The following is a 14380-nucleotide window of genomic DNA, read 5'->3' on the forward strand; positions in this document are numbered from 1 at the left end:
TCAACTGAACATTCAACAGAGGTAGTAATTACTTCATGAAAAGTACCCAAATAACATAAATTTAGGGCCACTTTAATTTAGATTCCGATTACATTGGTAAAGCCATATTTCTTTTTTTTTTTTTAACTTCTTAAAAGTTTATTTCAATGTGGAATCTGAAACCACATCAAAAAACATTTCGTACTCACTTTATTCCGTTACAATTCATTGGTATTTTTTGTACTTTGAATGAATATTTTATACCTTTAACATTGTGTTGGTCATTTGAAAAATATTGATTCACTAAGTTATAGTGTTTACCCATTTCATTATAAAATATTAATATTGATTACATCATCAATATCAGATAAAACAGTTTTGAATAATGAGAAGTTGTTGATGTCATGGTGGCCAGTACAAATTTTTCAAAATTCTAAATGCTAAAAATCAATACCGTTGACTATTTTCCTTAAAGTGGAAGCTGACTCACTTTGTTCATTTTTTATTTTGTTTTTAGAGGTGTGTGTGTGTGTGGCTGTGTGTGTCTGTGTGTCTATGTGTGTGAATTCAATGACTTAGTACATTGGTGGTGTTTTGATTTTTACTGTGGTGCACGTTTTACCTTCATTGCATTTGCATTATTAGTGCATCATTAGTGCAAATGGCAACATAATGAAAAAAGCAGAAGGCTGGGCGCGGTGGCTCACGCTTGTAATCCCAGCACTTTGGGAGGCCGGGGCGGGCGGATCACGAGGTCAGGAGATCGAGACCACGGTGAAACCCCGTCTCTACTAAAAATACAAAAAAATTAGCCGAATGTGGTGGCGGGCGCCTGTAGTCCCAGCTACTCGGAGAGGCTGAGGCAGGAGAATGGCGTGAACCCGGGAGGCGGAGCTTGCAGTGAGCCGAGATCGCGCCACTGCACTCCAGCCTGGGCGACAGAGCGAGACTCCATCTCGAAAAAAAAAAGAAAAAAGCAAATAACATCTGAGTATTGTTATGAAATCATTTTTGGCAAATAGATCCGCTGAAGGTTTCTTGGGGATGCTCAGACATGATATAGTTCTTGAGAACCATCAACACATTTTGTTTTGGATTGTGTACTGAGGTAACTCACTCCTTAGAAACAAGTTTTAATATTACACTATCCAGAAAGGAGGGGCATCCCGAAATTAGAACAGAAGACTTAAACGTAGTTCTAAAGTTTGCTATCTTTCTATCATATGCAGTTTCATTTCATAAAGGACTTAGTGCCCTGCGAGCTCTGGATATAATAGCTATTTCTGCTAATTCTGATTCCAAGTACCAGCAACTCATACACAATACAGACAATCATGTTAGAATAGCTATAATGAACTTAAGAGATATATGTATGAAAGCCTTCATGTCAATTTATCTTGAAAAAAATAAACCCTGGAAAGTTTTCTTGCATTTAGAGATCTAATCAGCATACAGAGATAATTTTAATAGTTGTCAATTTGTCTCCTCATACTTAACATTCCTTCACCACATCTAATAACATGTGGGTGGGAATCAGATCCTTCTTTTATTATTATTATTATTATTATTATTATTATTATTATACTAAAGTGGGCGAAGGACATGAACAGACACTTCTCAAAAGAAGACATTTATGCAGCCAAAAAGCACATGAAAAAATGCTCATCATCACTGGCCATCAGAGAAATGCAAATCAAAACCACAATGAGATACCATCTCACACCAGTTAGAATGGCAATCATCAAAAAGTTAGGAAACAACAGGTGCTGGAGAGGATGTGGAGAAATAGGAACACTTTTACACTGTTGGTGGGACTGTAAACTAGTTCAACCATTGTGGAAGTCAGTGTGGCGATTCCTCAGGGATCTAGAACTAGAAATGCCATTTGACCCAGCCATCCCATTGCTGGGTATATACCCAAAGGATTATAAATCATGCTGCTATAAAGACACATGCACACATATGTTTATTGCGGCACTATTCACAATAGCAAAGACTTGGAACCAACCCAAATGTCCAACAACGATAGACTGGATTAAGAAAATGTGGCACATATACAACATGGAATACTATGCAGCCATGAAAAATGATGAGTTCATGTCCTTTGTAGGGACATGGATGAAACTGGAAACCATCATTCTCAGTAAACTATCGCAAGGACAAAAAACCAAACACCACATGTTCTCATTCATAGGTGGGAATTGAACAATGAGAACACATGGACACAGGAAGGGGAACATCACACTCCGGGGACTGTTGTGGGGTGGGGGGAGGGGGGTGGGGGCGGGACAGCATTAGGAGATATACCTAATGCTAAATGACGAGTTAATGGGTGCAGCACACCAACATGGCACATGGATACATATGTAAAAAACCTGCACATTGTGCACATGTACCCTAAAACTTAAAGCCATATTTCTGACTGTTTTCCATCACTTCATATTATTGATTTTTTTCTTTTTAATATTGAGAAATGGTCAAAGCACAAATTCAATACAGAATTAAAGAATAGATGACAAATTAACTAGAAAATGCATATGTTTCATTCTTGTGAGAATAAGAGTAAGAAGCTCTGAATTCTTTACTCTTTTTTCTTTTATTTACTTACTTTACGAGGAATAAAAATTTCTCATTCTCTTAATATATATAAATAGCATTTGTGTAAATATTGCAACACTTTTTAAAGCTTCTCTTGCAATTAACCTATAGACTCATTTGGAATTTTCTTTCAAATCACAATTTCCGCTAATATAAGTTTAGACTGATCTTGTGAACCCCTTTGTTGTTTTATTTTCTGTCTGAGATTGCTAGAGTTCCAGCTTAGATCAATGTTTCGCCCGTGTTCCTTACCATGGGCTTTCAAACCAGGCTGAGATTTTGTAGTGGCCCGATGCCAGCCACACATCCGTCCCCACCTGTTTTCTTGCTGTCCACTTGCATATCCTGCAGAATCCAATTCAGTTACAACAAATGTGAAATACTTTCAGCTATGTCCAGCCATTTCCATCCCTTTTTTGAACCGAGGGCTCGCTGTTTAGTCCTATGTTGTGCTCATTTGGTTGGGTTGTATAGTTTTGCCCTCCTGGACAGAGGGTGAGCCCTCAGCGGACGAGGATTTTTCACTTTGCTTCCCCTGCACAGACAGTGCAGGCCACAGACCAGACACACAGACATAGGCTACTCTGCCCATCCCAGTGTCACTGTTCCATTCCCTCATGTGGGCTCACATAGGCCACTCATTCTCCATTACTGGTGTTATCTACTGCTTTCTTCCTCTTAAATATTTATCAGTTGAATATTTTAAAGAATAAAACAGCATGTTTTGCATTTATAGATAATGTTTCAGGGTAATAATTATTTTTATCCAGGCTTTCCTCCAGTTGTTCCTCAAACACATGTTTTGTAAGATCTAAATCATCTCCCAATATAAATTGTAGGCCCTTACCCCAAGTTATATCTGATCTATAAATTCCTAAAAATAAAATACTGTACATATTAGATCCTGATTCTACATAACCTCTGACAAAAGTCTAAAGTTCTTTGCCTGAGCACATTGCTAGAATTTAGAATACCCAGGCATGAAACTTACCAGTGTTGAGGAACCTGTCTGATTGAGTTATCTAAGTGTAAGGTTTTTGTATCACACAGAATGTTGATGGCTGAATTCAGATCCTCAGAAAGATTATCATACCCTGATAATATAAACATCTCACATGGCCTACTTACTGTCTTTAAGAGGCCTAGAAATGGGTTACTATCACAAACATCATTTTGTATTTATTTTGCCAAAAAATGCAGCATTAGTATAGATACTGTGGAAAACAATAATCATTACTATTGTGATATCAGAATCTCATGTGCCAAATAGCCTGATGTTTTCTAGTGATCAGCAATAGGCACAGGGTTGCCTTTGTGATTGGGCAGCTGTTGTTTCCTCTCCCTCTCTCCCCCAACATTAACCTAAACTAAATTCATTCTTAAAAAGAGTAAAATAGGACTTGGATCCTGAGAGAATATGAGATGCCTTGAAACTTCTTGACTATAGCAAGATAAGATTGTTACTTAAGACCATTTTAGGAAACCCTTTCCCATATTACTTGACCCTGTCCACCTATTCTATCCTCCTCCTCTACCCTGGAGGTCCAGTGAGGCAAAAGGGGAAAATTACTTTCTCTTTCCACACACCCTCGATCCTACTTGCTCCCATGCTTCTGGGAGGAAGTGCTGGTGGTGGGTCTGGCCTCTCAGTCAGCCCCCATAGATGCAGTGAAAACCTGATCTGAAATAGGGACGGTGCTATTGAGGATCCAGACACAGTTCAAAAAGCTTACCTTCAATTGGGGTAGCCTACTCTTTTGTGGACTGTGTGTGTCACACTGTAGGAGGCAGGAGAATAGGGATATCCTCCAGGGAAGATGTATCAGAATCTCAGCAAAGCAGACCTTTCAAGCTGTCTGTGTGTTCCCACCGCACATTCTGATAGACCCCCCTCCAGGGAGGTTATCTTCTCATGTTTACCATTGCATTTTGAGAATCACTGCTGCTACTGAAAGATGGGAGAATGTGACCCCTGATGGGATAATGCAACCCCTGTGAATAGTTAGGCGAAGAAGGGCTGCAGATCACTCAGTCTGTGGGATGTCAGCACGTCGCTCCTGCACGTGGACTGCTGCAACACTGAAGACAATAAAGAAGTAAGAATGCAGTAGGACCACATAAATTATGACCTGTTTTATATGGGCCTTGCGATTTAGTATTCATGAAACATAGGGATCCTTAGGTCTGAGGCACACTGGGGCCTCTACAACAAGGACTGTTAAGGGAGGTACACACCCTGTCCACATCCAAGAAGTCCCCACAGAGTGTGGTGTGGGTGGAGGTGCTCAAGGAAAATCCAGCATAGCTCCCATAGCGAGATGGCCCTTGAAAATTAGATGAAGCAGCAGGTAGCAGTGCAAATCCTGTTCCTGTACTGCTGGGTAGAAAAGTGAGCAGACCTTGAAGAGAAATCAACATTCTTACAGAGTGAACCGCCAAAAAAATTAAAAAGTATGCCCCAGTGCACATTCATTTTACTGTGAGTATATTTGGCAATGAAAAAGATTCCAGGAAAAGGGGGTGGGGGCGGTCACATGCAATCATTGGCCAAGCCAATCCTGTGGCTGGAGACCCTGAGATATTTGCTGCCTCAGAAGGGACTGGCTGAGGAATTGGGATGAGAGCAAGCCTGCAGACAGAACAAATGTACAGGACCCAGCAGTGAGGAGCTTGGGAAGACAGCAAATTCAGAAACGAAGCAAGGACTGACAAATCTGCCAATATTGAGTTGTGAAGGCTACCAGACTGCCCTATAGGCAGTCATAATTTTTTCCATCTACAGAGGTGAATCAGGAATATATTAGAGTTGATAAAGCAGGTATAATCTGCTTATGATAAGCTCTGCAAAGAAATTACTATGTTTGGAACTCAAGGAAGAACTAATCAATACAGATATGCTAGTATTAAGATACATTTGTAAACTTCTTTGTATTTTTAAAGAGTGTTTCACATATCATCCCATTTACTTTGGCTCAGTCCATGATATACGGGAGACAGGTAAATTGAAGCAACTTGCTTGGAGTCATACTTCTCAGTGGCTGAGTTTGAGCTTGAACTGCACAGGTCATCTTCCCCTCTGTGAAAGCTTTGTCATGGGAATGGCAAGATTGGGAGGACCCACATAATTCCTAATTGTTTTCTAGGTTCCCAGCCATAAATTAGGCTTTACAGATTTTCAACATACTGCATAAAATATTTTTGACAAAAATTATTAAGGTTCTGAAAGCAGGTTAATTCTTAGTGCTAAATTGATTTACAGTTTTCTATTTCTACATTTAATTACAATGATAACATGCAGTGTAAACAGGATATAATTTATTCAAGTACAAATAATTGTCACGTTTTGTGTTGTTTTCTAGCAAGTTGTTGATATGTATCTGTTATGCTGTGAACTTTTTTTAGTGTTCTTGAAATAACTACTTTACCACATATGTTGATAAGTGTGCATCTTTTTTCTCGGGGAGCTTTTTCACAAAACATTCTCATTCTATGATGAAATGTCTTCCAGGGCCTTCCTGCCTTCATGAGCCTGAAATTTGCCTTGCACGTTTCCATCCAGGAGCACACACTACGTGTCTTTTTGCTAGATCAAAGGGCAGCCATTGAAATTCCCCAAGTGCCTGGAAGGGTGCTTCTAACTTCTTAGATGGAGAAGCACTTTGAACAAGCGAGGGACCACATCTTCCTGGCCACTTTAAATGGGAATGTAAGCAGAAGTGGAACAGTAAGAGTCCAGGCAGACATGGCAGAGTGTCTCATGGGGGCAGCCATAGTAGTTTAGGAGTCCTTGTTACTTCTTCAAATGTGTGCAAATCTATCTGTGATTATGCTACCGAATTCTAAACAACAGACCTTCCTTTATCCTAGTTTGGGGAATCTCCTGAGTAGAAATTAATTGTGCCAAAGAATATAGCAGTTTCATAATCTAGAAAAAAATGCCTGTCGGGGACTATCATGAAACCTCAAAACTCATTTTCTGAGCAGCCTGAAAGGGGATCCAAGCCACAGGTTCTAGAGGTAAAAAGTTAATGTTCTGGCTTCTGCTTCCAGCAGTTTCTCCCATTTAGGGGCAACAGGGGTGTACTCTAACTCTTTTGTAGCTGCATCTGATCCCACTAGGGATTTTTAAAAATCATTACAATAAAAACATTTCTGTGTCACTCTGTCCTTGAAATAGCACTGCCATTTAATTCACACTTATGTTTATTGCAGAGAAAGCAGCAGCTGCCAACATAGATGAAGTGCAGAAGTCAGATGTATCCTCTACAGGGCAGGGTGTCATCGACAAGGATGCGCTGGGGCCTATGATGCTTGAGGTAGCACATCTTCATTTTAGTGCTGTATTTTAAAATCTTGTTAATCTTCACAGTATTACATTTAATTTCAGGTGAATATAATTTAAGGAGAATCTACACTAGTACTAGTACTGTGGAACTCTTGAGCTTGCTGATATGCCTGTGTCTCTATGTATGTTTTGGCTCCTGCTGCCAGTATATGTGTGTTTGAAATTAACATAGAGTTAAATTAACTAGATTAGAGTAGACATTGACAAGTTGTAATTGCCAGTTGAGCATTTATTTGAGAAACTGTATTCACAAGTCCTACTAAATTCTGTGTTGTATTTTAGCTTGAAATGTTCTCAAAATTCTTACATTTTGTACATGTCATGTACAAATGCCTATACATACAGGTTAAAATATGAGGACCAAGGAGGAGCTTTATGCTTTCTATTTATGCTGTTTCAAACTAGCTTATTTATCTCATAAGGAAGAAAACTGAAATAATAGGCAAAAGGAACTTTTAAGAGAAGCATAAGGTTGGTCTTAACTACCTGTTCTTTATTAACTTCAGGAAGCTTTATGACCAGCTAATGTCTACAATTTGTAAAGTACAGTTTTTCTATTTTATTAACTAGTACTAAACGCCAAGTGCTTTGCTGTACCTGTTCCAAAATTAAAATTCAAGATGTAGGTTATGGTAAGATGAGAAAAAAAAAATGTCAGTGAATATATAACAAGAAACAGAGGAACCCTGAGACATAAATTATGTCAGTTCTCAGGATAATTTGCTTGGCTGATGATACGATGAGGTTGAAAAGACTGCATGGCCAGAAGCTTTGCAGCACTGCCATTGTAGAATCAGCTAGCTTGCTGCAGCAGACAATAATTAGGATTTTTAAAACAAAGATAACCAATAGTCCCCCTTATCTCTTTTTTTCAGTTGGTGCTTAAAGGGATTTTTATTTTTAGAAAATCTAATTCTATGAAAATTTACGGCAGGGCGGAGGGGGCACACAATAAAGACTCTAAGATCATCTGACCCAGTCTTTGTATTTAGAAATGACAAACTTCATTTCCTGGGGCTGGACCTGCTGGCCAAAAGGCTTTAAATGTCCCAGTGTTGGCCCTTGCTTATCTCCTCTAGAATCACTGGCTTGAAAACATTCAGCCTCACCTTCCAGGAGAAAAGCAAAAACACACTTAACCCAGTTTTCCGTAGTCAACAAGGCAATGGAAGGCCAGAGAGTGCTACTTCTCTCTGGGTTCTTAGAAGCAGATTATGAAAACTATAACTAGGTGGACCATTTAGAATTAAAAGAAAGAAAGTGGATAATTTCCTTTAGAAAAATGTTTGAATTACAAATTAAAAACTAATTTGAAAATTATGTTAACTAAATTATTACAATTGGGAAATTTCCCTATACATGTATTTATTCATCGTATCTTGGGGTGGGGGAAACATTAGAGTGGAAACTCCTGGGAAGACTTTTGAGACTTCTAAATAGAAATGCTGGGAATAACCACAGAGCTGGGACTCAAGCCCTTTGAGACTGAGTTCATTAATTGTAGAAATCAGATTGCTAGATGTCGGTAGACCTAATGTCATAAAATCAAACCAACATTTTTGTCATTCAAAATAGTCTTCTGAGAATTTAGTGCATTGATCAAGAACCTGTGTAGCAGGACTTGAGTGTTAAATGTGTTAGGTTATTATTAAATCTAGTGACTTACGGTTTTAATTTAAATTTTTGTCCCTGTTTACGTGTAATCACTTAAACAGAGAGAACATGTTCTCATGGAGCTGTTCCTAGGCATAGATGCACACTCATGCTTACATCATAGCATAGTGGTTGCTAGGCAACAAAACCAAATGTCAGCTTTTTTCATCAGAGCATATCATAGTGAGCCTTAAAAAAAACACAGCTTTATGAGATGAAACAATTTCGTCTTTCAATTTTATTATACCTCAAGTCAGTCTTTTTACTGTGGTATAAGCAGTAGGAAGCAACATGTACTTTTAAAAATGAACCATAGGTAATATGATTATGAAAATCCCTATCAAAGGGTGTATCCAAAGCAGTGAGTTGAAAAGGGACACTGGGCATGTAACTTATCACCTAACTTCCTGAGTGCACACACTTGCACACAGTTCTCAAGGTTAGTACCATGTATTATGAAAGGCTATTTATTTACATGTAGTCTTGCTTTGTCCTGCATGTGGTTCATACAATTGAGAAAACCTGATAGAATGTTTTAAGAAAATCTTAAAAACCAAATGAGTGAACCTTTCTCTGGTGCCTTATGGTCAGTTTTAATTTGAGAGAGCACTTAGTTTTGTGATTAAAATAGAATTAAAGATGAAATATATTCAAAGATAGCTCATAAAACAGGAGCCTGTTTAATAACTTCAGGAAAAAACAAACTAGGGAAAAAGTAAACACTTTAGGCCCCATCCACCAAATTCATTGTTGTATGCGTATATACATGTGACATTCATGTTAGAAATAGTAATAAACATGCTGGGCATAGTGGCTCATGCCTATAATCCCAGCACTTTGGGATTACAGAGTGGTGGGAGGATCACTTGAGGCCGAGAGTTTGAGACCAGCCTGGGCAACATAGTGAGTTCCTTTCTCTACAGAAAATTTAAAAAGCCTGGCGCACTGGCTCATGCCTGTAATTTCACCCCTTTGTGAGGCTGAGACAAGGAGGATCACTTGGACCCAGGAGTTCAAGACCAGCTTGGACAACATAGGGAGACCCCATCATTACAAAAATAAAAAAATTAGTCAAGCGTGATGGTACACGCCTGTAGTTCCAGCTACTTGGTAGGCTGAGGTGGGAGGATCACTTGGGCCCAGGAGGTGAAGGCTGCAGTGAGCCATGATATGATCATGCCACTGCACCCCAGCCTATGCAACAGAGTGAGACCGTGTCAAAAAATAAAAAGTATCTGGGTGTGGTGGTGCATATCTGTGATCCTAGCTACTCAGGAGGCTGAGGTGGGAGAATAGCTTGAGCCCAGGAGTTCAAGGCTGCAGTGAGCTATGATTGTGCCACTGTACTCTAGGCTGGGTGCAGAGCAAGACCTTGTCTCCAAAAAAGATAAAATTGTGATAAACACATATCATAAAGAAACTGAGCAGCCTAAACTGACTAGACCCCATGGCCCTGGTCCCAGGTGTGATGAATCAATGTAAAGCTTTCAGTCCTGATCACTCACCTGAGCCGTAAAACAGAGCTTTGATAAGCAAGAATCAAAAAGAGAAAAATGGGGTAATGTAACCAGGATAAACTCACTAAACCCCGAACATTTCCATCACCAAGGTAAACGTGATGGGAAGTAGATTAGGGGTGAATGAATATTAGAGTAGAGGACTGTACTGAATGGTCATCAAAGCATGAGCTTTGGAATTGGATCCTTCTGGATTCACATTCAAGCTCTACTACCACTGACTAGTTCTGAGACTTTAACCTCTTTGAGCCTGTTCCCTCCTCTATAAATTGGGAAAGATAAAAGATTCCTTCCAGGAGGTACTTGTAAGGCACAGTGAACATGCTCCACAGCCACTATTATTATCTCAACTTCCTGAAATGATCCTAGATTCTTTATCTTCTTCCCTCACCTCCACTGGGATGACAACAAAAAGTGAGGCTGTGAACTCATTACTGGAAGCATGCTACTGTTATTTGGGTAATTTAGGAACCTGAATCTTAATCTGGAGAGCAAGTAACATAGAATAATTTGGCATAATTAGTGCCCTTCTAAGGTCAGGGCAATGCTGAGGTCCCCATGAAGGTGAGTTTACCACATCAGAGACACTTCTGAGACCATTTCCCATATACACCAGGTAATAAAGGATTGACGTTTCTTTAAAGGTCTGAAATTATCTGTGATGTTTTTCATATAATCCGTGACAGCTAGGTGGTAAAATCTGGGAAGGTTTTCCTGGTAATTATCCTTAAACTGGGGAAAAATTTTTTAATGACCCCATTCTCTCATTGTATAACATGACAAACTGTAGATCAAAATTACCTTGCATTAGGTTGGTGACATAAAAGTTGTTCTTGGCCCGGTGGAGTATGTCAGTCTCATTTTGAAAATACAGATGTCTGTACACTTTTACTTCACAGTAATTATCTCCTGATAAATTAACGGAGTTAGTGTTGGTCGTTTAGTTTGTGACAAGAAACCCTAATCTAGGCTCTCTCTCCCACTTACTAAGAGGAATGATTTCTATTTCACCAAGAGAAAATGTGTTAATTGTTCCTGAAAACTGGGAGAGGGCCGAGAAAGATCTCTTTTCTATCCATGTGTGAATTGTGTTTCCTTTAAAGGGATCATTCCCTTCTTAACAATTGCGTGTGATGTTATGTTGCATCCTTTCTAACACGATTTGTACTTTGTCCCCTAGGCCCTTGATGGGTTCTTCTTTGTAGTGAACCTGGAAGGCAACGTTGTGTTTGTGTCAGAGAATGTGACACAGTATCTAAGGTATAACCAAGAAGAGCTGATGAACAAAAGTGTATATAGCATCTTGCATGTTGGGGACCACACGGAATTTGTCAAAAACCTGCTGCCAAAGTCTATAGGTAAATGACTGTCTGCTGGGTCTCCCTCCCTACCTCCCCTCACCCCCACTTGCCCCGCCTCATACACACAGTGTCTTGGTTGAAGTGGATCAAATAGAACTATATTATATCAGATGGGGATGAGAGTGACTGGGTAGTTTTTTACAGATGCTTGTGTGTTTAAGCTTGAAAGTCATGGAAAAGGGGGCATCTTCAGATACTGATCTCAAATGAGTGATCATTTTCCATCCTATATTTAACGTATGTGAAAATCATTGCTTCTTAGCCAAAAGGCCAAGAAGTGATGATGATGATGATGATGATGATGATGATGATGATGATGATTTTGCTTGGCAGTAATTATCTCATGATAAATGAACAGAAATCGATTCAGATTCATGAAAATGATTCAGATGGAAAGTACTTATATGGCAACTATTTTCATTAAGATTGTTGTGTTTTTTTAATTATTTTTTATTTTTGTGGGTACATAGTAGATGTATATATTTATGGGGTACATGAGGTGTTTTGATACAGACATGCAGTATGAAATAATCACATCATGGAGATGGGGTATCCATCCCCTTGAGCATCTATCCTTTGTGCTATAATGCAGAGATTGTTATTTAAGGTGACACATTGCCTCACCCTGTTCCATGCTAGCCAACTTTGTTTTGTCCATTTTCTCCATGACGATCTGAAAAGTCAAAGGTCATGAGAAGTTTGAGATTCAACGTATTTTGAGTCCTGCACATGAAGCATATTATAGGTGTATACACATTCTAAAAATAAAATGTTAAGGAACAAGTGGCAGATGGAGAGGTTCAGATGCTATAGCCCAAGCCCTGAATGGGCTCTTCCGTCTCGCAGACTCTCCGGTGGGCCCTGTAGGTGTGATCACCAGATGCCGCTACCTTAGCCCACTCTCCCTGTCTCGAATTTCCTGACTTCATCTTATTTTGGAGATGTCGTCCGAGTACGTGATGATTAAGGACACACTGTGCAGTGGGTGATTCACAGCGTGGGCCCACCTTAGCTGCCGCTCTAGAGTACTGCTGTTCCCACTCACTAAGTGATTCTTTTTTTAATATTCTCAAACTGATGATGCTAAGAACATCTTCACGGATTGAAAGAAGTGCAAAATAAGGTCAAATCCTGAGTTGGCAAGTATTTCTGTTCTTAAGATTGTTTATACTAGCTGGTCTTATTGTTATAATAAGTAGGAAAAGGTCCTTTTCAAATTTCATTCGGGCTAGCTTCTCCTTTCTGTGATAATTCTTTGTTCAAAGTGACTACAACAGTAATACAAAATGTATGAATACTTGTGTAGGATTCCTTTATTATATTCTCTAGTAAATTAAGAAAATGGGATTTCTTATTTCAAGTAACTAATACTTTCAGATCTCTTCAGTAGTTTTATGACTTCCTTAAAAGACCTCTACTTATTAATTCACTATTATTAATTCACTTGTCTAAAGAGCTCTTTGCCTTACTGTATATTGTATCCTTTTAACTTTGAACTTATTAATCTGACTTAATAAGAACTCTTTCTCTTCAGTTGACTACTCTGTGTAGTCTTTATTTTGTAAATAAGCTTTTTAAAATGCTGATACTGGCTGGGCTCAGTGGCTCACCCGTGTAATCCCACCACTTTGGAAGGCCAAGGCTGGTGGATCGCTTGAGGTCAGGAGTTCAAGACCAGCCTGGCCAACATGGCAAAAACCCTGCCTCCACTAAAAATACAAAACATTAGCCGGGCGTGGTGGCTCGTGCCTGTAATCCCAGCTTCTCCAGAGGCTGAGGCACGAGAATCCCTTGAGCCCAGGAGGTGGAGATTGCAGTGAGCCAAGATCACGCCACTGCACTCCAGCCTTGGTGACAGAGACTCTGTCTCAAAAAAGTAATAATAATAAAATAAAATGCTGATGCTGAAAGAAACTTCCCAAATGTCTGCAAAGACATAAAAAGCTAGTTATGGGTTTTTCTGTAATTTTCAAATAATTTCTTACAGCTAACTTTTTCCTTTCGAGGGTTTGTTTCCTTTCTCATTCTACAGCCCAGTGACCATGGGCTCTTTGGGTTCACTGGGCCATTCATGGGCCATTGGATTCACTGTAACACCTACGTGTCCTTCTCCATTTTCTCTAGCTGATGACTGGAGAGTATATTAATTTTCTTATGACTCACCCTTTTTTGATCCCCTGTTCTATTGTCCTACTGTCCCCAGTATTTTTAGATAAAGCATAAGGAATGATATAGAAAAGAACACCAAAATGAGAATTAGGATTAGTTCTGATTCCAGCTTTTCTAGTAGTTGAACATGTCTTTGGACATCAGATTTTTTATGTGTCAAATGAGGAAGTTAACCTGGTAAAATCCATAAACACCCTTTAATTCTCAAAATCAGTCATTGTTTTATTTCTTTCATTGTTATCTCTAATGCATTTCAAAAATAATTGATGTCTTTCCTCTCTTTCATTGTCTCTTTCTTAAATATATACTTTTTTTAGTTTTAATACTCAAATAGATGTCTGAAGTAGTTAACTTGAAAAGAAATGACATTAGCACTGTATTTTCAAGGATTTTCAGTCTTATTGAAGAAATGTACATGAAACAATTTAGAAAGACTACCACTGAACAACTTAGGAAAAACAAAGTTATAAACTATACACTAAAATTTCTGTAGAATTTGAGAAAAGAAAAATCTGCCCGAGGAGGCAGTATGGGGGAGTAGTTAGTAAAGTATTGATTGTAGAGGACCTCAGCCTTAGAGCATGAGTACCTATGGAGAGAGAAACTGAGGCAGCCTGATATGTCAGATAGGGTGGCAGCAGGAGCAAGGACATCCATGAGGGCCCAGTATGGTGGAGCATGGGGAGGCTTGTGCAGGGGAATGTGGAAGATCCCGTTAGATGGGTGCAGTGGAGCTGGTTAGTGAGAGTCTGTGTCGA

At 39.2% G+C, this 14380-nt stretch overlaps 1 protein-coding gene across 7 annotated transcripts in view; it reads left to right on the top strand.

Annotated features, from left to right (window-relative positions):
- NCOA2 (nuclear receptor coactivator 2) overlaps positions 1-14380 on the top strand; it is a 297018-nt gene that overhangs the window by 224673 nt on the left and 57965 nt on the right. For all 7 annotated transcript variants that reach the window (XM_030794911.1, XM_030794915.1, XM_003274812.3 and 4 more), the window contains 2 exons: positions 6790-6893; positions 11273-11450. In XM_030794911.1, coding sequence (XP_030650771.1) covers positions 6790-6893; positions 11273-11450 — 282 coding nt within the window. The remainder of the gene's footprint in view (positions 1-6789; positions 6894-11272; positions 11451-14380) is intronic.

The sequence above is a fragment of the Nomascus leucogenys genome, chromosome 16 (assembly GCF_006542625.1).
Source record: "Nomascus leucogenys isolate Asia chromosome 16, Asia_NLE_v1, whole genome shotgun sequence".
In the NCBI taxonomy this organism is placed as follows: domain Eukaryota; kingdom Metazoa; phylum Chordata; class Mammalia; order Primates; family Hylobatidae; genus Nomascus; species Nomascus leucogenys.